This window comes from Chelonia mydas, chromosome 4 (genome assembly GCF_015237465.2).
Source record: "Chelonia mydas isolate rCheMyd1 chromosome 4, rCheMyd1.pri.v2, whole genome shotgun sequence".
Taxonomy (NCBI): Eukaryota; Metazoa; Chordata; order Testudines; family Cheloniidae; genus Chelonia; species Chelonia mydas.
The window spans coordinates 129,252,046-129,275,814 of NC_057852.1; the positions used below are offsets into that span (position 1 = coordinate 129,252,046).

Below are 23,769 nucleotides of genomic sequence, written 5' to 3' on the forward strand. Positions count from 1 at the left end.
ACAGCCTTCCTTGTGGTTATTTAAGCATTTCCTCTTTCAGTACTGGCCAAAAGAAGTGCAGAGATGCATGAAACTTGGGAGAAAACCCTCAACCTTTAGGAATCCTCCGCAAAAATTCAGTTTGAATTTTGGTTGAAGATTCAGGTGATTACTTAATTTATCCAAACATATTTGCTCACCCCGAAAGTCAGCCAAATCAGTAAACTTCACGATATACAAGGACTATGATTAGCAATTATTTTTCAATTCATTTCAAAATCATTTAATCTCCCATGTTGACAATGATTATGCTACTTGTGTGTTGTGACTGTTGCTGATTATGCTGATGATAATAATCTCACTGTTGAATCTATCTGTTGTATCCAGCTGTTGTCTCTTGTTTTATATTTACTTTGTTCTATGGGGCAGAGACTGTTTTTTGTTCTTGTATATTTGTATAGTGCCTAGCACGCTGGACCCTGATTCCTGACTGGGGCCATAATGCACTACTACAATGCAAATAAATAAATGCATAACCTTTGCTCGCTAAAAGTTTTATGTGAAGACCTCTTTTCACTTTGCTTTCTGCTGATCTGTTGTCAGTAATCAGTATGCCTTTTAATAGGGAACACTGGGTTTTATTGTTTGGCCAGTATTTTTTAAATTATTTTTGTTAAATTCAAACAGGGAAATTGGGAGTTCCGTGGGTAGGATAACCAGACAGCAAATGTGAAAAATCCAGACAGGAGTGGGGGTAATAGGAGCCCATATAAGAGAAAGACCCAAAAATCGGGACAGTCCCTAGAAAATCGGGACATCTGGTCACGCTATCTGTGCGCCAGTTTTCATTGTCTTTCCTTTGTTTAGGTAAATTATTATTGGTTTTTATTTTCATAAAATTATGGTTTGCAAAGTCTGGCACCGTATAGAGAAACTCTTAGAGATCAGTCCAAACTAAGGACTCAAGCCAGCAAGATACTGGGCACTCTGGTGTCCAGATCTGATCTAGGGTTGCCAACTCTGATTGAACCTATCCCGGGGACGACCCCCCCCCCCCCCCAACACGATGCAATGTCATTTTTTTAAAAAATAGCCTATTCAAATCTCCCGGGTCGCTGGCAGTAGTCGCCGGGAGATGGGTGCCAATTCTGAGAGACTCCGGGCCCATTCCTGGAGGGTTGGCAACCCTAATCTGATCCAGCCAAGCACTTGAACTTGGCTGGAATGGGGCTACTCAGATGATCACGCGTTGGCAAGTGCTGAAGAGTTTCGCTGGCTCAGGGCCAGGCTGTGCCACACCGTGTCGGGCTGAGTCCGAAATGGAGCCATGAGGGGTGGGGCTGAACGGATGGTGAAAGGAGCCTTTCCCCTGATTTGGTCTGAGTCTGGGATGACAATCCCGCCTCTGCCCTCTTCTCCTTTGGCCCTTCGCCCTCACATCTTCCCCTCCCCCTCCCCCTCAGCCGTCTCTTCCCTCCTCCCCTCCCTCCCTCTACCACTGAACTACAATCCCCACAAGCCCCTGCGTGGCGGGGTCCTGCCCTCAGCTCGCGAGGACCCCTGCCCGCCCGCTGCGGAGCCGCCGCGCAGGGCCGGATGTGGGATTGGTGGCCGGGCCAGCGCCGGGCCCCATATCCCAGTGGCAGGGCGGGGCTGCCCAGGCAGAGCCGGGTGTAGGGGCGGTTTGGCCTCCGGCGTTCTCGCTGGCCGCCTGCCTGCGCGCGCGGGCGCGACCGCAGCCGCCCGCCGGGCCCCGGTGTCATTGGGGAAGGAGACGATGTCTCACTGCAGCGGCGCTTCCCGCCTCCTGGGCCGCCTCCTGCTCTGTGAGTGCCGGGCCGGGCCGCCTCCCGCGCGGGCGCTAGGTCGGGCTGGGCGCCGGGGCTGGGGGGAGGCCTCAAGGGCCCCCCGGGGCGTGGGGTGCGGTGGGGGCTTACACCGGTCTGGCCGGGGGCTGGGAGACACCCCAATGTCCCTGCTCCTCCCCGGGCGGGGCTTGGTGTCTGCGGGCCCCGCGGGGCTGGGCTGCCCCCCCCGGCGCCCGCCCCCGGCTCGGTGCCTCGGGCGGGTGCTGCCCGCTGCTGCTGCTCTTTGCCGGGCTCCTCCTGGGTCCCCCCGGGCCGGGGATCGCCCGCTGTGTAGCTGCCGCCCGGGGTAACGGGAGGGCGCGATTCGCTCCGCCGCAAGCGCGACCTCCCGGTTCGTAGCCGGTCCCGGCCCTTGCGCCGGGGCGGGTTTCAGCCGTGCAGCGCCAAGCGCTTTGCCGGGGAAGCTGGGGTCACTCGTGCCCTTCGCGGGGTGGATGGGGGGGGGGGGGGAGAGCCCAGTGCTCCTGCGTCCCAGTCCAGTGCTCTCGTGGCTGCCCTGCTTTTCAGTCTCCTCTTCGAGCGGCGCGCTGGGTGGGGGCATCTCTGTTCTCTGGGGGCATCTCTGCCCAGCTTCTGCTGGGGAAAGCGGCCACGCTCGGGAGCCGCGCAGAACTCTCTTTCGGGTCCGGAAAGGTATTTAAAGCCCCGTGTCCCTGCTCTGTCAGGCAGTGTGCAACCCTCCCTGGGCCCTTTCGAGGGTACAGGTGAGGGGTTTTTTTTGGAACATCTACGAAGTTTTGCTAAAAGACAAGGTTGTGTGCGATGGTTCTGCAAACTTTTCCTTCTTGCGCTTAACACCTGTTGCTGACGGCCTGTATTTTTTAAAAAGAGAGGGAGAAATCTGTGAGAAGTTACGAAGTTCAGTAAACTTGTACTTTAGAAAATCTCCTTTGTAGGACATCATTGTCTTATAGTACTGTAAAAGATGAGCAAAGCGTGAACACTCAGGTCCAACTGTTGGCGGTGCTGGGTGGAGCTGTGCCAGCCAGCAAAATCAGAGATGGTCATCTGTTGTTCTTTCTTAAAATACCTTTAATTTTCCTTTTCTCTGTTAGCTGAAAGTCCTGTATGTCATAAGGCCAGCATTGAACAAATGGGGGGGTTTCTAGAAAGGATAAGAACAAATGGTATTTCTTTAATGTCCAAATTCATGGTCCATTTTGGTTAATTTCACGGTCATAAGATTTTAAAAATCATAAATATCATGATTTCAACTATTTAAATCTGAAATATCATGGTGTTGTAATTGTAGGGGTCCTGACCCAAAAAGGAGTTGTGAGGGAGTCTCAAGGTTATTTGTAGGTTTCAGAGTAGCAGCCTTGTTAGACTGTATCCCCAAAAAGAAAAGAAGTACTTGTGGCACCTTAGAGACTAACAAATTTATTTGAGCATAAGCTTTCGTGAGCTACAGCTCACTTCATCGGATGCATGCAGTGGAGGTTGCAGCACTGCTACCCTTACTTCTGCGCTGCTGCTGACGATGGCGCTGCCTTCAGAGCTAGGCAGCCAGAGAGCAGTGACTGCTGCTGGCCGGGATCCTAGTTTTGAAGGGAGAGGCGCTTCCAGCAGCAGCGCAGAAGTAAGGATGGCATGGTATGGTATGGTATTGCCACCCTTATTTCTGCACTGCCGCGGGTGGGGCACTACCTTCTGAGCTGGGCGCATGGCCAGCTGCTGCTGCTCTTTGGCTGTCCGGCTCTGAAGGCAGCGCAGAAGTAAGGATGGCAATACTGGACCCCCTTAAAACAACCTTGCAACACGCCTCTCCCTCCATACCCCGCAACTCCTTTTTGGGTCAAGACCCCCAATTTGAGAAATGCTGATCTCCCCTGTGAAATCTGTATAGTATAGGGTAAAAGCACACAAAAGACCAGATATCGCAGGGAGACCAGATTTCACGGTCCATGATGTATTTTTCATGGCCACAAATTTGGTATGGTGGGGCCCTACTAACAACTAAAACATTATGAAGTTTATTTAAACTTGAAAATCTCAATTCTGCCTGAAAACTTTGTGTGGTTATAATAGTTACGAGTAACACCTAAGATTACTATAACTGAAAGAGATTCATGAAAACATTCTCTTTGCCTTTAGTTTGTTTACTTTGCAGTTGGCAGTGCTGTGTGTAGCAAGTTTCGCTGTATCCCTGTGTAATAAGTTAGACACAGATCCTGTAGTGAGCACTGAATGGACAGATTGAAGTCAGTGGAGATCTGCACAGGGATCTGCTCATTTGGAATCCATTGAAGAATTGGTCCTTTAGTTGTCAGGCTTCTATCCTACAACTGATAGCATATGGACGACTAGGCTCCCTGAATTCTTTGGAACTCCATGCAGGTGCAGCTATCTGCCTGTGTGCTTTAAATTACAGATTGGAGGCTAAGTTGGTTTCTACTCTTGCTGAACCAAACATCCCTTTCTGCTCCCTTTACAAAACTTCGACAAGGCGTCAGGAAGAAAGACCATCACCGAAGGTTTTTTTGTTTCTTTTAAGGGATTTTGGGGAAGATATTTAGTATGTACTGGTTAACAGCTACTCTGTTAGGAACAACACTTTTAAAAATAATATTTTAAAAAACAAACTGCCATTTGACAAATTTAAACACCGAAAGTTCCAAATGGGAGGGCTTGGTGAAACTTTTTGTCCAGGAGTCCAAGCCTCTGTATCTGCACCCGAACAGCATATGTTATTTTGGTTTCAGAGTAACAGCCGTGTTAGTCTGTATTCGCAAAAAGAAAAGGAGTACTTGTGGCACCTTAGAGACTAACCAATTTATTTGAGCATAAGCTTTCGTGAGCTACAGCTCACTTCATCGGATGCATCTGATGAGCTGTAGCTCACGAAAGCTTATGCTCAAATAAATTGGTTAGTCTCTAAGGTGCCACAAGTACTCCTTTTCGTTATTTTGGTTGTCATCCAACAACATACTCCATCATACAACTCCACTTAACACTTATTCTGTATCAACATCTCCTGTCGTACAATTTCACATTAACCTCGTCCCTTTTCCACATGGATTTTGAGGCTGAACATATTTTTCTGTACAAAAACAGTAATAAATCTACTCTACACAGTGATGCAAGAATGATTTTGATCGTAAGTTGCTGATTTTGATTGTAAGACAGGTACAAACTTATTTTTGTTTGTGCTTGATAATCTTCCAACCTGCCCTTGATTATATTAATTGTAAAGAATCAGCATTTAAATCTTGGTGTTGTGAAATAATTTCTGTAAAATGCTAATGAATGGCAAACTAACTCAAAGGTTAGAAATTATGCACCACTTATATATGGAATGTTGAGGCATTAGAGACTTCTCACGTATGTATGTAGATAAGCACACACTGTATTGTAAGTGAAGATATTGCATGATTAAATTGAAATGAGTCAGGATTCTAGTGGGGGGGGAATCATATGAGAATCTTTTTTTTTTTTAAGCCCACCACCTTTTAAAAAAAAAAAAAAAAAAAGGCTAGACATTCCTGGAATAGCTGGGGATGGGTGGGAGATTGATATAATTTATAGAAAAATATGAGCAACTTATAAGGTTGCTGTTTCAGCTACAAAGTTATTTGAATATCTATATATCATAATGTGATAACTATGTTAAATATATTCAGGCTTTTGTATTTATAGGACAACTATAACAGTAGCTATTTTGGGGTTTCCTTTCTCTTGGCATGAAGGGGAATGATTACACAAGATGGCTATCTGATATAGGGCTGACCAGCTCAGCCTATCATAGCTAAAGCACCTACTATTGAGGTGCTTCACTGCCGTATCTCAGGGTGGCCGTGGTGGTGGTTGTTGCGCACCCCCCCACCCCATCCCACATCCATCCATGATCTGCAAGTATGGTCTGCGGACATCCGCTGATATAAATCTTCGGCAGCACATATACTAAAATTGGACTTGAAAAAAGCAGATTTTAAGAAACTCCAAGAACTAGTAGGTCAGATCCAATGGGAAGAAAATCTAAGGAAAAAAGTAGTTCTGGAGAGCTAGCAGTTTCTCAAGGAGATGATATTAAAGGCACAGCTGCAAACTATCCTGATGGAAAGGACAGATAAGGATAATACGAGGCCAGTATGGCTCCATCAGGAGTTTTTTAATGACTGGAAAATCAAAAAGGAATCCTACAAAAAGTGGGAACTTGAATGAACTGCTGAGGAGCAGAAAAGAATAGCATAAGCGTGTAGGGACAAAAATCAGAAAGGCTAAGACACAAAATGAGTTATACTTAGCAAAGAACCTAAATAATCTCTTCTTATTGCCTTAAAATACATTAGGAGTAAGAGAAAGTTAAATAATATTTAGATAAGTGAAATGTCAAGTTGGCAGGGCCTGATTAAAGTCATCCTAGGGTACTTAAGGGACTAGCTGAAGCAATCTCAACGCTGTTAGCAGTTACCTTTGAGAACTCATGGAGGACAAGGGAAGGTCCTTGAGGATTGGAGGAGGACAGCTATAGTACCTGTCTTTAAAGGAAGAACAAAGAGGACCTGGGGGATTATAGACCGGTCAGCCTGACTTGGATACCTGGAAAGATACTGGAACAAATTATTAAATCCGCTTGTAAGTAAGTAGAGGATAATAGGATTGTAAAGCATATCCAGCACAGATCTGAACAAATAATGCCAAGCCAACTTAAGTTTCTTTTTTTGACAGGGTTACTGGCTTACTCAAGGGCGGCAAGCTCTAGAAGTGATATATCTTGATATCAGTAAGGCTTTTGGCACAGCCCCACATAAGTCTCGTAAGCAAACTAGAGAAATGTGGTCTAGATGAAATTACTATAAGGGGGTGCACAACTAGTTGAAAGTCTGTACTCAGTAGGTATCAGTGGTTTCTGTCAAACTGGGAGGGCATATCTAGTGGGGTCCTGCAGGGGTCAGTCCTGGGTCCCGTATTGGTTAATAATTTCATGAATGACTTGGATAATAGAGTAGAGTGTGTGTTCATAAAACTTGCAGATGACATCAAACCTGCAAGGGGTTGCAAATGCTTTGGAGGACAAAATTAGACTTCAATACTAGGTTGGCAAATTAGAGAATTAGTCTGAAATCAACAAGATGAAATTCAATAAAGATAAGTGCAAACTGCTTCATTTAGGAAGGCAGAATCAAATGCACAACTGCAAAATGGGGAATGACTGGCTAGGCAATAGTACAGCTGAAAAAGATCTTGATTATAGTGGATCACAAATTGAGTATGAGTCAACAATGTGATGCAGTTGCAAAAAAGTCTAATATTCAGGGGTGTATTCACAGGAGTGTTGTATGTAAGATGTGGGAGGTAATTATCTCACTCTACTCAGCACTGGTGAGTCCTCAGCTGGAATACTGTGCCCAATTCTGGGCACGATGCATAAGAGATGTGGAAAGAGTCCAGAGGTGAGCAAAAAAAAAAAAAATAAAAGGTTTAGAAAACCTGACCTATAAGGAAAGCTAAAAAAAGCTAGCCATGTTAAATCTTGAGAAAACTGAGGGATATCTGATTACATGTGATGACTGTTGAGAGCTGTTATACGGAAGAACTGTGATCAATCGTTTTCTGTGTGCAATGAAGGTAGGACAAGAAGTGGTGGGCTTAATCTGGAGCAAGGGAGATTGAGGTTAGATATTAGTAAAAAGCTTCAAACTATAAGGATAGTTAAGCACTGGACAGAACAGGTTAGACAAATATCTGTCAGGGGACGGTCTGCTTTTACCTGGTCTTGCCTCAGCCAGGGTGGTTGGACTAGATGACCTCTCAGAGTCCTTTCCAGCTCTGTATTTCTATGGTTCTGTGACATGAGGAAGGTTGGTGTCAGTCTGGAAGATGCACTTGACAAGAATGCTTGGAGATGAGGAACAAGAGCTGCTGATCCTGATTGACAAAACAAGGCAAAGGTGAAGAGGAAAGTGGGGTACTGTATGTACTTGGAACACCAACTTGCTATTCAATAAACTATTTAAAAAATATTGCTACAGCCCTCTTGCTTTTATTATACTTTCTTTCCCTTTATATCATTACTCCATTTTATTTTTTTCTTCACATAAGAGGTTATGGTGTATCTTTTCCAAAGTTGGCTTCTGCATGTTTCCTCTCATCTTAGAGTGGATTGATTTAAATCACCAAGTGGAAAGCCTCAATTTTAATCTACTTTTCAATTTGTACTTCAGATCTTTTCTAAAGAAAGATGCATTGCCTTTGGTTGATATAACCATTAAATCATGTTGATTTGCACCTACATAAAGCCTCTCTACGCGAGATCTTGTACATCTTTTTGCTACCCAGGAGGGTAGGCTATAATTGTATATGTTTATTTAAGCAATTGTATTGCTCAATATTTTCAGATTCTAATTGTACACTCTTAGTATGTTAGAAAATGGTGAATGATATATTGCTTATTCACTAAATTGATGTTTTGCTCATGATCTGTCAAGTTGTATTAGTACGGTAATTGGAATTTAAACACAGAAAACTGCATACAATTTTTTATTAAACAAAACAAGCCCTTAATACAGTACATGACCTGTTGTGCCGTATTTATAAAGTTAGAGGTTTATTCCCTGATTCTTTATACAGAGAAGCAGCTGTTGAGTTAGTTTTTGATAGAAGCTCATGGTTTCAGGGTTTTTTTATTGAATGTTTTAAGAGATTGGAATAAATTTAGGCCTTAACATATTATGTATTAAATTCAGATTTCATTTTTAAAAGGTTTAGTTTTAAAAGGAGAAAATTATAATTTTAAATAACAAAATCTGAAGGGGGAGATGGTTCCCAGAAAACTTTGATTGTTATCCACCCTGTCCTATCTCCCTCACCCAATAAAGAGCTTGGAGATCTTATTGGTCATGAAATAGGCCAAGGACTAAACCTAGCTAAAGGAATATACAAAAGATTGGGTTTGAGTGGCTATCCAGTAGCAATCCCTCTGTTCCTATCTGATGGGGGTGAGGGGTGGGGATAGGGACAAGGGGAAAGGGAGGAGGAGCCAGCTTCTGGAGTTTCACCAGTGTTCTGTCTGAGGACCCTGTTTAGGGGCTACATTTTCCAACCAGTAGGTGTCTGAAATTGGAAGCCTCTCTCCATTACCTTATGTAGATCTTGGAGAGGAGAGGGAACAATCTTTTCTCTTCCTATTTGTGCCTTCACCCAAAACCTCCTGACTATTTCAAGGGGATGTAGGAGGAAGAGTTACCCTCATCTACATTTTTGCCTGCCTCCTGGCTATTGGAATAACAGTGTGGATTTGCTATGCTACCGTTAATTCAGCTGCTGCAAGGGAATGTCTTTGCTGTGCCCCTGCCACACTTCTGTATTTGATTCCTCTTAATGAATACACCCTGATCCTGAATCTGCAGTTGCTCAAAGCTTTTCCAAGCAGCAGAGAATAAAATTCTCCTGATTCTTGTGGACACCTATGAAATGAACAAGGTTCTAAATGACAGGTTTCAGAGTAACAGCCGTGTTAGTCTGTATTCGTAAAAAGAAAAGGAGTACTTGTGGCACCTTAGAGACTAACCAGATGCTCAAATAAACTGGTTAGTCTCTAAGGTGCCACAAGTACTCCTTTTCTTTTTAAGGTTCTAAATAACAGCAAGGAAAGCTGACAAGACTCACTGTGCTGCAGCTTTTTAAAGTAGTAGAGTAACAGTGTCAGCTGGAGCTGTCTGTACTGAAAATATGTCTTGTCTTCACTGGACATAGCCACTTAGGTCACTGCACTGTATTAAAACTAGGCTAAGCTTTACTAGTGCAAAAGGCATACATTTAACAGCAGAAACAAATTGCCTGATGTTTAGCTACCAGGCTTCAGACCTCTTCTAGTAGAGTGAAAAATACCTATTCTGTCATTACTCACAAAAAGCTCTGTGTACTTAACTTACATTGGAATACTTTAACTCCCAATAAATTGGTCAGCTGAATTGGTGTTAGAACTATGGAGAGGCAGTGTGGATACAGGCCTTACTTGGAAATCAAGACACGTGTTCTGTTCCTGGCCCTGACTCTTCACAACTGTGAATTAGGGATGTCACTTTACTTGTCCATTTCTGTTTCCCTCTTATCCTAACTCTGTCCTGATTATTTAGATTGCAAACTCTTTGCAGCAGGGATAGTTACATTCTATGTGCTTATCACAATGGGGCTTTGATCTTGATTGGGGCTGTGACCCAAGAACCTCTGGATGCCAACTGGCAGAGAATACAGGGATCCCCTGGGTTCACCAAAGGAATGTCATGTGAGGTCTCTAATGAAAGCCTGTGTCACAATGATTATGATCAGTGTACCAGTTATGTACAGAAAATGTGAGGAGTTAACATAATTTTTAGTATATAGACACTTATCTAGCTCTTTAGTTAAAAGCAGATCACACAAAGGTAGCATTTCTGGAGACCCCCTTCTCCAGGATAGGTGGCGGGAAACACTTATACACAGTGGTCCACCATGAAGGTGGTGTGCTAGTAGACTTGTATGACATGCTAAGTCAAATGCTAATGAAGAACTTGTAGAGCCTTGAGAAGGAAATTAACAGAAAGAAGTAAACAACTGGGAAGGCGGAGGAGAATGGTAGTTTCAGGTGAACATCAAAGGTCTGTTCAGGTATATTTGGGGGTGCAGAGAGAGACCTTGGTGTCCCTCACTGAGGAAGTAAATTGACAGTGGGTTGGCTTCATGAAAAGGGATTTCAGCCAGGCTTGGCTGAAAAGCTGGAAAGCCCTTGGAGTAAGCTATTTTGTAGGAAATAGGGGAATGCCTTGTTAGTTAAGTTTAGTCTCTAGAAAACGTGGTAATTTTGTTTTATATACAACCGTCTGCTTCCAGTATTCTCACTCCCTATCACTTGAATCTCTTTTCTTTGATAAACTTATTCTTGTTTTCACTGTGTAAAAATATATGCTGTGTGTGAAGTGGTGATCCTGAGTTGAATCTTACAAGCTGATGTGTACTGTTCCTTTGTGAATAGAGCATCTAAAAGTTCTGTGAGCGTTCTGCGAGCGTTCTGCATAACTGGGGCTGGGCACTCCAGAGGACACGGTGGTTGGTGTGTGCCTATCGTTAATCGACACAGAGTGAGTCAGGCCTGGAAAGCTCAGCTGCTCTGCTTATGTTGCCAGAGGCTGGTGGTTTCAGGGAGCTGATCCACGGCAGGCATATACAAGACTTCCTCATGCTAAGGGCAGGTGGTGGTGATCAGGTGCTCACAACTCTGGATACTCTGGGAAAGTGTTACAGGGGCCTCTAGCACTACTGTAATTCAAACAATAAGTAATAAGTTAGGATTAGGATTCTTGGTATTTCCCAGTATAGAGAAGATTTTAAACAATAAACAGGGGCCTTATTATGCCATTTTTACAGTCACTTTTTGGACATGGTTAGGATAAGTAGACCTTCCCCATTTACTCTTCAGATACAGTGCACACATTAGACCAGTTTTCAGAGTAACAGCGTGTTAGTCTGTATTTGCAAAAAGAAAAGGAGTACTTGTGGCACCTTGGAGACTAACCAATTCATTTGAGCATAAGCTTTATTAGACATTAGACCAGTGTTTCCCAAATGTGGCCACGTGCCGCATGCAGTTACCAGTCACTTTTCTTGCAGCCAGGACAGCCTCCTGAGTGGTGGAGGGCAAAGTAGCAGCTCCTCCCCTCCCTTTTGCTACTGTGTACGGCTGCCTAGGTGTTTGCTAATGCTGCCAGCAGGGGTTGGTGCTCTGCACTGCCTCTGGAGACATGTAGGCACAATGGGGGAACCTTGGACTCCAGATGGCCAGTGAGTTCCTGACCCACCTTACTGGGGGTCGTAGGACTTTGGGCCTGAGGCCCTGGGACCCCAGGGTCTCCCCTCCCCCCCACAGTGCTTGCTGAGTAAGCCTGCTGTGAAAAGTGATATTTATATTAACAAAACATACAACTTTTACAGCAAACTTACTAGTGCAGACTGCACAGCAGACTTGCTAGCTAGGTTGGAGGCTGTGAAATGTGATATTAACAAACATGCAAAATTCACTTTTCACAGCCTCCCAGCCAGCTATCAAGTCTGCTGTGAAAAGTGATATTTGTTTGTATGTTAATATTGCTTTTCACAGCCTCCAACCTAGCTAGCAAGTCCCCTTTCCTTTTAGTATGCAATTTCTGTACTAATTGGTTTTCTTTAGCTGTATATCTTTAGGGTGTTGAAAGCAGTGAGAAGAGGCACATGCAAGCATTCTCTTGCTGAATTAGATGGAAAGTGGTGATGGAGGGCCTTCCTTTTCCCCACAAGTCCAAGCATGATTTTAAGTTTGTGGTTTCTAAGCCCCAGCAGCTAGGAAATTATTGGAAAAAGCTTCTCACTGAATCTTTAGCCTTGAGTGATCCTTCTAGATGTTTCATATTGGCTAAGGTGTAATCTATGTATATACTCGGGGCTGTGTGGTACCTTGGCTATTGGGACTGAGGAGCTGGCTCTATTCCCAGTTCTGAAATGCCTCACTCTGTGGCCGTGGTTAAGTCTTAGGCCACTTTTGAAAACATGGCCTCTGTTGTGGGGTGTATTTTTTTTTTTTTTTTTTTTTTTTTTTGAAACAGGCCCTGACTCTTCACATGCTGAGCACCCACACTTAGGGTTGCCAACTGTCTAACACAAATACCCTGAGGCCTTATCCCTGCCCTGCTCCTTCCCCCAAACCCTGCTTACTCCAGGCCCCCACCCTCACCCACTTTCACTGGACTGGGTCAAGGGGTTGGAGTGTGGGAGGGGGTGCGGGCTCTGGTCTGGAGTGTGGGGCAAGGGGTTCAGAGTGTGGGAGAGGGCTCCAGGCTGAGCCTGGGACAGGGAATTGGGGTGCAGGAGGGAGTGTGAGGTGCAGGCTCTGGGAGGGAGATTAGGTGCAGGAGGGGTCTCAGGGGTAGGGGAGAGGGTTGGGGTATAGGAGGGGGTGAGGGGTGTGGGCTTCGGATGGACGGTGCTTACCTCGGGTGGCTCCCGGAAGCGACTGACATGTCCGGTTCTAAGGTTCAGGAGTGACCAGGTGGCTCTGTGTGTTACCTCTTCCTGCAGGCTCCTCCCCCACAGCTCCCATCGGCTGTGGTTCCTGGCCAATGGAAATTGCAGAGTTGGCACTCGGGGCGGGGGCAGCACGCAGAGACCCCCTGCACCCAGGAGCCAGAGGGATGTGCTGGTTACTTCTGGGAGCTGCCGCCTGGACTTTTAGCAGCCTATTAAAATCTCGCGGATTGATTTCAGTAGTCACTGGGAGATCGATTCTGGGAGACTCCTGGCCAGTCTGAGAGAATTGGCAACCCTACCAACACTCCAGACAAAGTCAATGGGAGCTACAGGTGCTCAGCACCCCTGGAAATCCAGCCTGACGTATCTAAAGTAGGGCACCCAAAATTAAAGCTTTCTGAAAATCTGAGTCTCAGACTCTGTCCTTCCCTTATATAACTGTAGAATGGAGTCATGTTTGATTCATGGGGTGTTGAAAGGCTTAGTTTAGTAACATTTGTAAGGCCATATAGAAGGGTAAAGTAAGATTCTAGAAACACAAGAGATTAACCTTTTTATTATTTTTTTTAATTTTTTTTTAGTGCAGCAGAATGGAGTACGTCACTGTTCCTATTCAGCCACACGGAAAAATCTTAATATCAATACAAATACAAAGGTTATTTGCCAGGGTTTTACTGGCAAACAGGTGCGTATCTTTGGTGTAGATGAAATGCTTAGCATAACCGTCTTTAAATGGAAAAAATTGAGTAGCCAAGAGATTTAACAGGTGTTCCATATTTTTGGTTTCATTTGTTGTGCATATATATGTCCTTCTAGCAAATGCAGACTTTTTAAAAGCTGAGTTATCATATCACTGTTTGCATTATTTAGCCTTGTCACCACATCCAATATAAGGTATTTCTTCAAAAAGTTCTGTGAGGAAAATACGTATTCTTTGCAGAAAGAGCTTTTCTGTTTTCTGCTTTGAATTTTTTATGCTGAATTATCTTCTGGATAAAGGGAAATGTTTTTCATTGATGCAGCAATTTGCTTCAAGCATTGTGTGTTGCTATGCTGCAAAACCATATCCTGTATATAATTCTGTTACTGTTTGACACCACTGACTTTCATCCTTATTTTGTTTGGAACCAATCCTCCATGGTATGTGTTAATTGAAGCTTTGTGGCCTCTGAATAAGAGGTTGCCTCTTGTAGTCACTTTATTCTTTGTATTTTCAATTTCTGATAACAATCTGGAATCCCACTGTTTCCAATCCAGTTCATGCTCAAATTCAGCAGCTGGGCTCTTTAGCTTCTCTGGTTAGTGTTTGTTCATTCAAATGCTGTTATCATTGAGACAATGCCTTTTGTTTTAAATTAAGAGTTTATTTTCCACAGGGAATCTGTAATTTTTGTCATCTTAATTCATTTAATCCTCCTTTCACATTCTCTCATTGTTACACATTTGAATGAGGAAAAGACTGCATTAGATAGCAGAAGTGCATTGAGATGAATTAGCAGCAGCTGCCAATATTGGTTTTTTTTGCACTTGATTATCATGTTTGTGATCTGTTTAAAGCTGATTTGGAATATAAAATGTGGGCCTTTCCTGTGTTGTCTGAAAATGTATTGGCAGGAGAGAACTAAATGAACTATTATCTTGTGATTTGGAGCCTAACTGCTCTGATAGAAAAGAAAAAAAGGCATGCTGTATTCTGAAGGTCATTTAAAACTTTAATGTGCACTGTAAAATAGCTATTCATTACGTCCACGTGTCACATTATATTACTTCTGTGGGAATTCTGCGCCACTGCACGTTTGCAGAATTCATGTCCCCCTGCAGATTTCTTTGCTTCCTTGTCATTTTCTGAGGGGAAGCAAAGGGAAGCTATGGTGGGGTGTGGGTGGTGGTGATGGAGTGGGGGCAGCGGGATGCCCATGGATGTAATTTTGTGGGGGACATTGCCCTCCCAAGCAGGCAAGGTGTGTAGGGGCACACAGGGTCATGTGCCACTGCCCCCCATTTCTGCGAGCGCAGAGCTGCCCAGCTGAAGGAGGGTGCCACTTGGATGCTGCCTCCTGGGTACTAGTGCCGGTCATGTTCCTCTTCTGTGTGCTGGGAACTATCCTGTTTTTTGAGCAACAGTGAGTGCCAATGGGGGAAATAGGAGAGGGGGGCAGTATGGGGCAAGAGGAGGGGGATATGAGAGTAAGGGCAGGGGGTTGGGGCAGGGGATAGTGAAGAGAGAAAGGGGGAGGGAATGGGGGGAATCATGGGGAGGGGCAGGAGCCCAGTATGCAATGTCCCCTTGGCGGCAGCAGCTGGGGCTTCCCCATTTAAGCAAGCCCATCAAATCCCCACCTCAACAAGCCTCACCCCCCCCTTGCACCTGGACCAGCTTGACAAGCCCCCCCCACACCCCTACCCTATGGAGCCTCAACTAGCTGCACCTGAACCCCCACCTCGGCAAGCTCCGCTCCCCCAGCACCTAGCCCTGTCAAGCCCCATCTCGCCCTCTTCTACCCCGCTGACCCTCAACACCTTCCTCTGGACCCCCCTGCATCTGGAAACACCCCCTTTCCCACTCAATGAGCCCCTGTGCATCCAGGTCCCCAACTGAGCCACTTGCACCTAGATTGCCCCACAGAGAACCCTCTTACCCCACACTTGGATCCCCCCATACCAAGCCCCTCTACACTTGGAGCCTGCTGGGTTAAACCTGCCTGCCCACACCTGATGTTCCTGGTGCAGAGGGGCAGGGCCCTGGGGTGTTTCTGGGGCAGGCCTAGCTCTTGTGCTGGGTCAGGGTCGGGTGCAATCTTGTGGCCAAGACCATGTTCAGGGAAGTGTGTGTTGGGGGTGAAGAGGGGTTGCAGGATGATTTTCCACCTCTGTGCATCCAGTGGCCGGGGTTCCCCACTGCCATGCTGTAGCCTCCACATTTATTTATTGACAAATAAAATTCTGCAAATTTTATTTTTTTGGCGCAGAATTTCCTCAGCAGTAATTATATATTGTGTATTTATAGTGCAAATGACCTCTAATTATAGCCTTCATTTCCATGTGAATACCCAGAATTGTTTTTTCTGTTCATAACGTAATGAATTTTGTTTGAGTTCTCAAAGGAAAGGTTTTTATGCATCATGCTTGTGCATCAGCTTTTTTTGTCTTCATACATTTTCAATAGAAATTTATGCCCTGAGTTTTGGGCCCTTAATCTCAAACCCTTTTTGTGTTAATTAAATTGATCCCACTTTTTATTTTAGTGTGTGTGTGTTACAGTTCATTTTGTAACTCCTTTGCTTGATAATGAATTCCTTCATTTTAACAATACTAAACTCCATGGGGTACAGAGTGCTGTGGGCAGACTAATACCTTTCTCCAGAGAGTGAGATCTTATCTCGCTCATTTTTCACTGTTTTTCCACATATAACAGTTTTCCTCTTGACTTTCAGATCTCTCCAAGAATTTACTCCACTTTTCCCCTGTCACCCTCCTTTCCAGGCCCATGCTCCTCTGCCCTCACTATTAATTTGTGCTGCCTCAATTATCTAGAAACTTTGCACCTCTTTATTTCCCTTCAAGATTGAGATCACTCCCTCTCTTCTAAATCTCATTCCAAAACTTTTCTCTTCTCCTCAGTTTACAACTGTAAAGTTGCTTTGGTTCTACATAGATTATATAAACACAGGAATATGTTAAGAGTACCAACAGTTTTTTAATAGCGAATAGTTGGGTTTCCTTTTTTAAACAATAATTTGATTTAGAATATTACACTTCTTTAGAATGTTTGATAAATGTGCTGCAATTTTGCATACATTGAAATGAGCCTTTTAGATGGCATACATAAAACTTGTAGTTTATATTTTACTCTGACTTTGACATATGCTTCTAATTTACTTTCTCTTACTGGCAAATATTTGTTCTTAATTACAGCTCCATAATGTGCCTTCAGTTTTTAAATGTTTTATTTGAAGGTGTATAAAAGTGTTCTTTCTTGCTTGCATCTGAAGATTCCTGTGTATCTCTTATAGGGCACCTTTCATAGCCAACAGGCATTGGAATATGGCACCAAACTAGTAGGTGGAGTTTCCCCAGGGAAGGGGGGCAAAACTCATCTGGGCCTGCCAGTCTTTAACTCCGTGAAAGAGGTAATTGAATAGTAATGGATTGACTACTAGACAGTAAAGATGGGGGTGGGAAGGTTGTCAAAGTTAAACACGCTAGAACATGTCTAGCATCCAGAGTTGAAGAGGGACAGAATTTGAGAGTGGAGTCATGGTTACATTTCTGGTTTTAAAATATGTGAGAAATAAAACCAAGATGGTCTGCGGTCAGTGTCTGTATAATAGTGGGCACAACCAATGAATCAAGTTGGAGTTCCATTTTAAAAGTCACTTTTTGATTTGTACATATAAATAAAATAAGGGCCTAGATGTCATTTGGTGTCAACTTACCTTTATTTTATATGGAGAGTCTTAGATATCTTTTATGACTTAAGCTCTTGATAAATAGAACATAAAAACTGAATGAATAAATGGACTGAAGAGGACACTTCGCTGTATGTGGTGTAAACTCCCTGGAAGATTAACCTATTTTAGGAATCAGTTCTGCAGTTATTCCATTTATATCTCCTGTTAATCTGAATGAAATTGCTATGCACAGACCTGCTGTGACCATAGACTTTTAAACTTCTGATTTATTTTTTGTCATAAATATTTAAATAGATACATGTAAAGAGTTAGTTGCCCAATGTACTCTTAGGTTTACTGAATGTCTAATATGCTTTTTGTTAATGCATGGTTAGGCTAAAGAACAAACAGGTGCCACTGCCTCTGTTATATATGTGCCTCCTCCATTTGCTGCTGCTGCAATTAATGAAGCTGTTGATGCAGAAATCCCCTTAATTGTGTGCATTACGGAAGGTATTCCACAGCAGGATATGGTTCGAGTTAAACATAGACTGATCCGTCAGGATAAGACTCGACTAGTGGGCCCAAATTGCCCTGGAGTCATCAATGTAAGTGTTTGAAACAAACATTTCTTCTAATTTTTTAGAGACTAATTCACCTTTAGTGAATTTTCAAAAATATTTTCATCATGATTTTTTTTTTAACGTATTTGTTATTTCTACTCTTTTAGCCTGGAGAATGCAAAATTGGTATCATGCCAGGCCACATTCACAAGAAAGGAAGAATTGGTAAGCCTTGCATATTCATGCTGAAGCTGAAATATGTTGCTTTATCAGGTCATGTCATGACGTATAACTAAGCAATAGCTATACCGTGTAACAAGTTATTAATGAATTTAGCAATGGTCAGTGGAGCCAGATTGACAGTTCTGGAGACTGAAGCCCCTTATTTTGCCACAGACATTGCTTGAGCAGAAGTAATGCAAGCAAGAGGTTAGAAAGGATTCTTGAGGCAATGTGAGCCACTTTGTTTTCTTAAAGGAACTATGCCTATAAAAAGCATTAAAATCCTCAGATAAAGAACCAAATTCTGAAACACTTATCTTCTCAACACTGTGAAGGTTTTAAGAGGGAAGGGAACTTATAAGAGGGAGGAAAATAGGCTTCTTACTGAATGTTGATTTGTCTGCACCTATATACCATGTTGATGAGTATGTGATAAATATCTGAATAGGGCACATCAGTGGTTCTCAAACTTTTTGTACTGGTGACCCCTTTCACATAGCAAGCCTCTGAGTGCGCCCCCCCTTATACATTTAAAACCCACTTTTTTATATATTTAACACTATTATAAATGCTGGAGGCAAAGCAGGGTTTGGGGTGGAGGCTAACAGCTCGCAACCCCCAGTTTGAGAACCCTTGGGGTAGATATTTTCAGATGGGGGCAGGGAGGATAGACTGTATGAGGCTGCGACATGCCCAACATCACACATTGGGTCAATGACATAACCAGGATGTCTGGAGTCTTGATTCCTACTCCCCTTCTTAAAACACTAGAAACTTTTTTGTTAAAGCTACAATGTACGATACGCCATGTAAACTAGGTGCTATTACACAGAGCTTTTGGGCTTCTACTGTAGACAGGGTACACTTGGTTTGACTTCAGAATTGTGCACCATCTGGTGTCACTCTTCACAAGATTTTTCCATGTGAGATGGTGCTTCTTAACTGCCAGCTGGAACATCCTGAGTCAAAACCAGAAGGAGAGGAGTGTGCTCGCTAAGCTTCAAAACTCTTGTATTTAGTGTCACTGCAGTGCAAATTCGAAGGTGAAAGCAGAAGCTGGATGCAGTATTAAGTATTAGCATTCGGCTCACACCTCTGGTTTCAAAAGTAGCCATAAACCTGAAATTGAAAAATCAAAGACGAGTGCAGTTATGCCCTTTGTAGATACATTCTTTTAATAGTCATAAAGCATTGGTTTGATGGTATCCTCTCAAGTTGTCTGGCATTCCCTTCTGAATCAAACCTCTTCTAAATGTCTGCAAGAGATGTCAGATACTCATAAAATGTTTGAAAGAGAGAGAATCCAGGGCAAGGCCCATGAAGTACTTAATCCTCTCGCATTGTGCCCCCCAATGGAAGCACAGCTAGCAGCGTTCTAAGAATCCCGTGAGTGCAAATGTGAGCTTTATGGCACCCGCCCCCCTCTCCCTGACTCTTCTTGTGCCATGTGCTTCTTGGGTCTCTCATCTTCTCCCCCTCCCCCCCCCCCCCCCCATTTCTGAAGGATTTTTGGATCCTTCATAGTAATATATTTTATTAACATTCTAAAGACACATCGACTACAGTAAAAAAGTGGCCTGTTTCCTGCTATTTAACCTCCAGCTGTTTAAAGGATATTTGATCTCAATTAAAAAAAGAAATTACCATATTTTCATGGACTGAGTGAAACTCTCCACCATCCAACAACACAGTTAGGCTTGAAAGAACTAGATTTAAATTAGTAAATAGAATCATAGGACTGGAAGGGACCTCTAGAGGTGTTATAGGTCAGTCCCCTGCACTTACGGCAGGACTAAGTATTATCTAGACCAGGGGTCAGCAACCTATGGCACTCATGCCAATTTTCAGTGGCACTCTCACTGCCTGGGTCCTGGCCGCTGGCCTCAGGGCTCTGCTGCTGGCCTGGGGTACAGGCCACCGGCCCCGCTCAACTCGCTGGCAGCCTGGGGTTCTGTCCACCAGCCCCCTGCTAGCCAGGGTCCCGGCCACCAGCCCCGCTCAGCCTACTGCTGGCCTGGGGTACCGGCCCCTAGCCCCCTGCCAGCCAGGGTCCCGGCCGCTGGCCCCGCTCAGCCCGCCGCCGGCCTGGTGTCCCGGCTGCCAACCAGGGGCTCTGCTCCTGGCCTCAGCCCGGTGCTCTGCAGCTGCCCCCAGCTGTGGCCCACTGGCCCTAGCCTGGGGCAGTGAGGGGTGCAGACAGGGGCAAGAGGGGGCGCACCTCAGCACCTCCCCCTTAAAAATTTTTCCAGTGCCAATGAGATATTAAGTCCTGATTTGCTGCTTATATCACGCCACATAGAACAGCGCACTACATTTGACACTGTGCGTGCCGTCTGTCATGATTTTTTTCTTTTTTCCCCCACTGTGAGTTGAGGGGTACATTTGACAAAATGTCAGCTCCTAAGAAAGCAAAGTTAGATATCCATTCATTTAAGCTTTCTTGGACAGACACATTTGGATTTATTCAAAAGAAGGACAGTACTGTTTGTGCTTTCTGTTGTGAAAGTGTTTGTCGCACATCAGGTGTTCGACATTTTGAAATGAAGCACAAGAAAACCTTTCTTGACGAAGCAGACAAGACTGAATCAAAAAGACAGTAGCAGGATATGAGAAGCAAAGCAGTGTTTTTAAATGCTTAAGTGTAAGTAAAAATCAAGCTACAGAAGGAAGTTACAAGATTGCATAGTGCATTGCAAAAAACAAAAAGCTGTATACAGATGGGGAGTATATAAAAAGTTTTTCTCAGCAATTCAGAGGTTTTGTTCAGTGATTTGCCAAATAAAGATACGATCATATCTAGAATAAAAGAACTGCCTGTCTCTGCCAGAACAGTTGAGAGATGCGTAAGCAAAATGGCAGAAAACATTAACGAAAAGCAGACCACTGCATTAAAAGACACAGCAGTTGCAGTTGATGAAAGCGTGGATATAAATGATGTTCCATGTTTGGCAGTTGTTGCAAGATACTGTGCTTCCAATGAAATCCAAGAGGAACTTTGCCTAAAACCCCTGCATGGCACAACAAAGAAGGAAGATATAGTGGAAAGTTTTGTAAACCGTTTTTGAAGAAAGAGGAGTTGATGTCAGAAAAATATTTTGTGTGACAACAGATGATGCTCCTGCCATGGTCAGAAAACTGAAGGGATTTGTAAAGTTACTTGAAGATCAAATTGGCTGCCCAATAGTCAAATTTCACTGCATCATCCATCAAGAAAACGTGTATGCTAAAATTTCTAATTCAGAGGTTAATAATGTGATGAATAGAGTGGTGCGAATTGTGAATTTCCTTGTTGCTTCATCGCTTTGACTCAGACAGTTTCAAGCACTGCTAGACGAGATGGACAGTGCTTATAATGACATTTCACTTCACAGTAATATTCAGTGGCTAAGTTGTGGCAAGGTTTTGGTGTGCTTTGTAAACTGTTTTGATGCAATACAGGCCTTTTTGTCAGAAAAGGGACAAAACTACCCCAAACTGGATGATGACAAATGGCTTTGTAAGCTCATGTTTCTAACTGACATCACCGCTCACCTAAACAAACTCAACCTCTATCTCCAGGGTGCAGGGCAAATGTTTCTGATCTTTATGAAGCCTGGAAGGCATTTGTTGTAAAACTAGCAGTTTTTTCTCAGGGTATTCAGACTTTGACTTTCCGCTACTTCCAACACATAAAAAAGCTATTGACACGTTGCACTGTCAGTGTCAATGAGATTGGAATGTACATGCAAGAACTGGAATCAGAATTTTCTGACAGATTTCAAGATTTCCAGCGATTTGGTCCAATGCTTTCTTTTCTAATTAAACCTGAAAAGTTCAACAAAAGCGACTTGGATTTGTCTGTATTTCAGTGGATGGGTGTTGAATATTTTGAAATGCAGCTCATTCAGTTAAAAAGCTCAGAATTGTGGGCATCAAAGTTTGGAGATCTGCGGAGTGCACTTGAAGCTACCAAGAGAGATCATGGGGCCTCTATTCTGACCTGCTGGACGTCCCTGCCTGTGAAATTTAACTCTTGCTGAAAGCATTGCAAACACCATTTTCTTCATTTGGATCCACATACCTGTGTGAACAGATATTTTCACACATTAAATCTGTCCTCTGTCCCTCTCAGAGCTGGTTAACAACTGATCACTCAAAAACCCATGTGCAGCTTAAAGTATCCAAATACATGCCAGACACTGGAAAACTCAGCAAGGAAAAGCAAGGGCAGGGATGACACTAAACTGATAAATTAAATTAAAATGCAGATCTTTAAATGAAGTGTCTTAAACATTTTAAAAACCTTATTTACTTTACATACAATAGTTTAGTTATAATATAGACTTTATAGAGAGAGACCTTCTAAAAACGTTAAAATGTATTACGGGCACACAAAACCTTAAATTAGAGTGAATAAATGAAGACTTGGCACACCACTTCTGAAAGGTTGCCGACCCCTGATCTAGACCATTCCTGACAGGTGTTTGTCTAACCTTCTCTGAAAAAATCTCCAATGATGGAGATTCCACAACCTCCCTAGGCAACTTATTCCAGTATTTAACCATCCTGTCAGTTTTGAAGTTTTTCCTAATGTCCAACCTAAACTGTCCTTGCTGCAATTTAAGCCCATTGCTTCTTGACCTGTCCTCAGAGGTTTAGAGAACAATTTTTCTTCAAGTGCTTGCTCATGTCCATTCCATATTAGGTGTTTGTGCTCCCCACATGCACCGGTGCCAGAAGTTTTTCCCTCAGTGGTATCCGTAGGGGACTGGCTCTCGCCCCATCTGGAGTGGAGGCCACCGGCTCCCCCCACCCTCAGTTCCTTATTGCCACCAGTGATGGTGCTGGAGCGTCTGCTGCTTTGGCTAGCCTTTTTGCTTTGTTCAGTGTTACAAACTTTTTCTTCTAAAATAGTTGTACATAGTTAAGTTATCCCTTAGTGTTAGTGTGTTTGACTTGGTTAGTCGTGAACGGGACTTGGGCTAGGGACAGGTCATGCTTTAAGCCCTGCGATCGCCGCAAAAAATCTGTGCCCATCAGAGATCCACATAACAGGTGTTTAAGGTGTGTGGGCGAGTCGCATATAAGCAACAAGTGCCGTATCTGCAAGTCTTTCAAGCCTCGGACGGAGAAGGAGTGAAACATCCATGTCAAAGTGCTCCTTACAGAGTCTGCTCCAACTCTGGCACAGGAGCAGTTGAGGTCCGACTCTGCCCCGAGCACCGCAGCGGCGGTGCATAGCACCCCACGGGTGCCATCGACAGACCGTCACCGATCCCCTTCCCCGGCACCGGCCAAGTGACAAAAGAAGACCAGGAGAGGAAAATCTACATCCCGCAAGGGGAAGCAGAGGGGAGGAGGGCAGCTCAGCACCTCCAACTGGGAGTCGGGCCCCAGCTCAGGTCAAGTGGTCCAGCCCACCCCAACCCATGTCTGCCATGCTTGACAGTGACACGGGCCTTCGTCAGTTAGCAGTCCCGTCAACGCCCGAGGCCCTGCTGGCAGTGCAGGATATCGTGGCGCTACCGGTGCTGCCCAAACCAACTACGGTGGTACTGCAGTCTAAGGGTAAACTCACCTTGGGTCCTTTTTATAGGTCCCCGTCTCAGCGGTACCACTCCCTATCGTGAGGGACGTCCCACCAGCACTCGTCTGCATGGAGCCACCAGGTCTCGAAGGCAGAGAGGCAGGCTCAGCGAAGCCTTGACCGTTCTCCAGCCTAAGGGCACTGCCCACAGGGCTTGAGACGCACCTTGCTGGTGACCTGGCAAAGGCTTGTAGAGGGAACGC

At 44.2% G+C, this 23,769-nt stretch overlaps 1 protein-coding gene across 1 annotated transcript in view; it reads left to right on the forward strand.

The window, feature by feature from the left end:
* Nucleotides 1–1,547: 1,547 nt before the first annotated feature.
* The window catches only part of SUCLG1 (succinate-CoA ligase GDP/ADP-forming subunit alpha), a 31,637-nt gene continuing 9,415 nt past the window's right edge, over nt 1,548–23,769 (forward strand). The window contains exons 1-5 of the mRNA XM_037898316.2: nt 1,548–1,805; nt 13,406–13,509; nt 16,838–16,954; nt 17,611–17,823; nt 17,946–18,003. Coding sequence (XP_037754244.1) covers nt 1,757–1,805; nt 13,406–13,509; nt 16,838–16,954; nt 17,611–17,823; nt 17,946–18,003 — 541 coding nt within the window. The 5' untranslated portion in view covers nt 1,548–1,756. The remainder of the gene's footprint in view (nt 1,806–13,405; nt 13,510–16,837; nt 16,955–17,610; nt 17,824–17,945; nt 18,004–23,769) is intronic.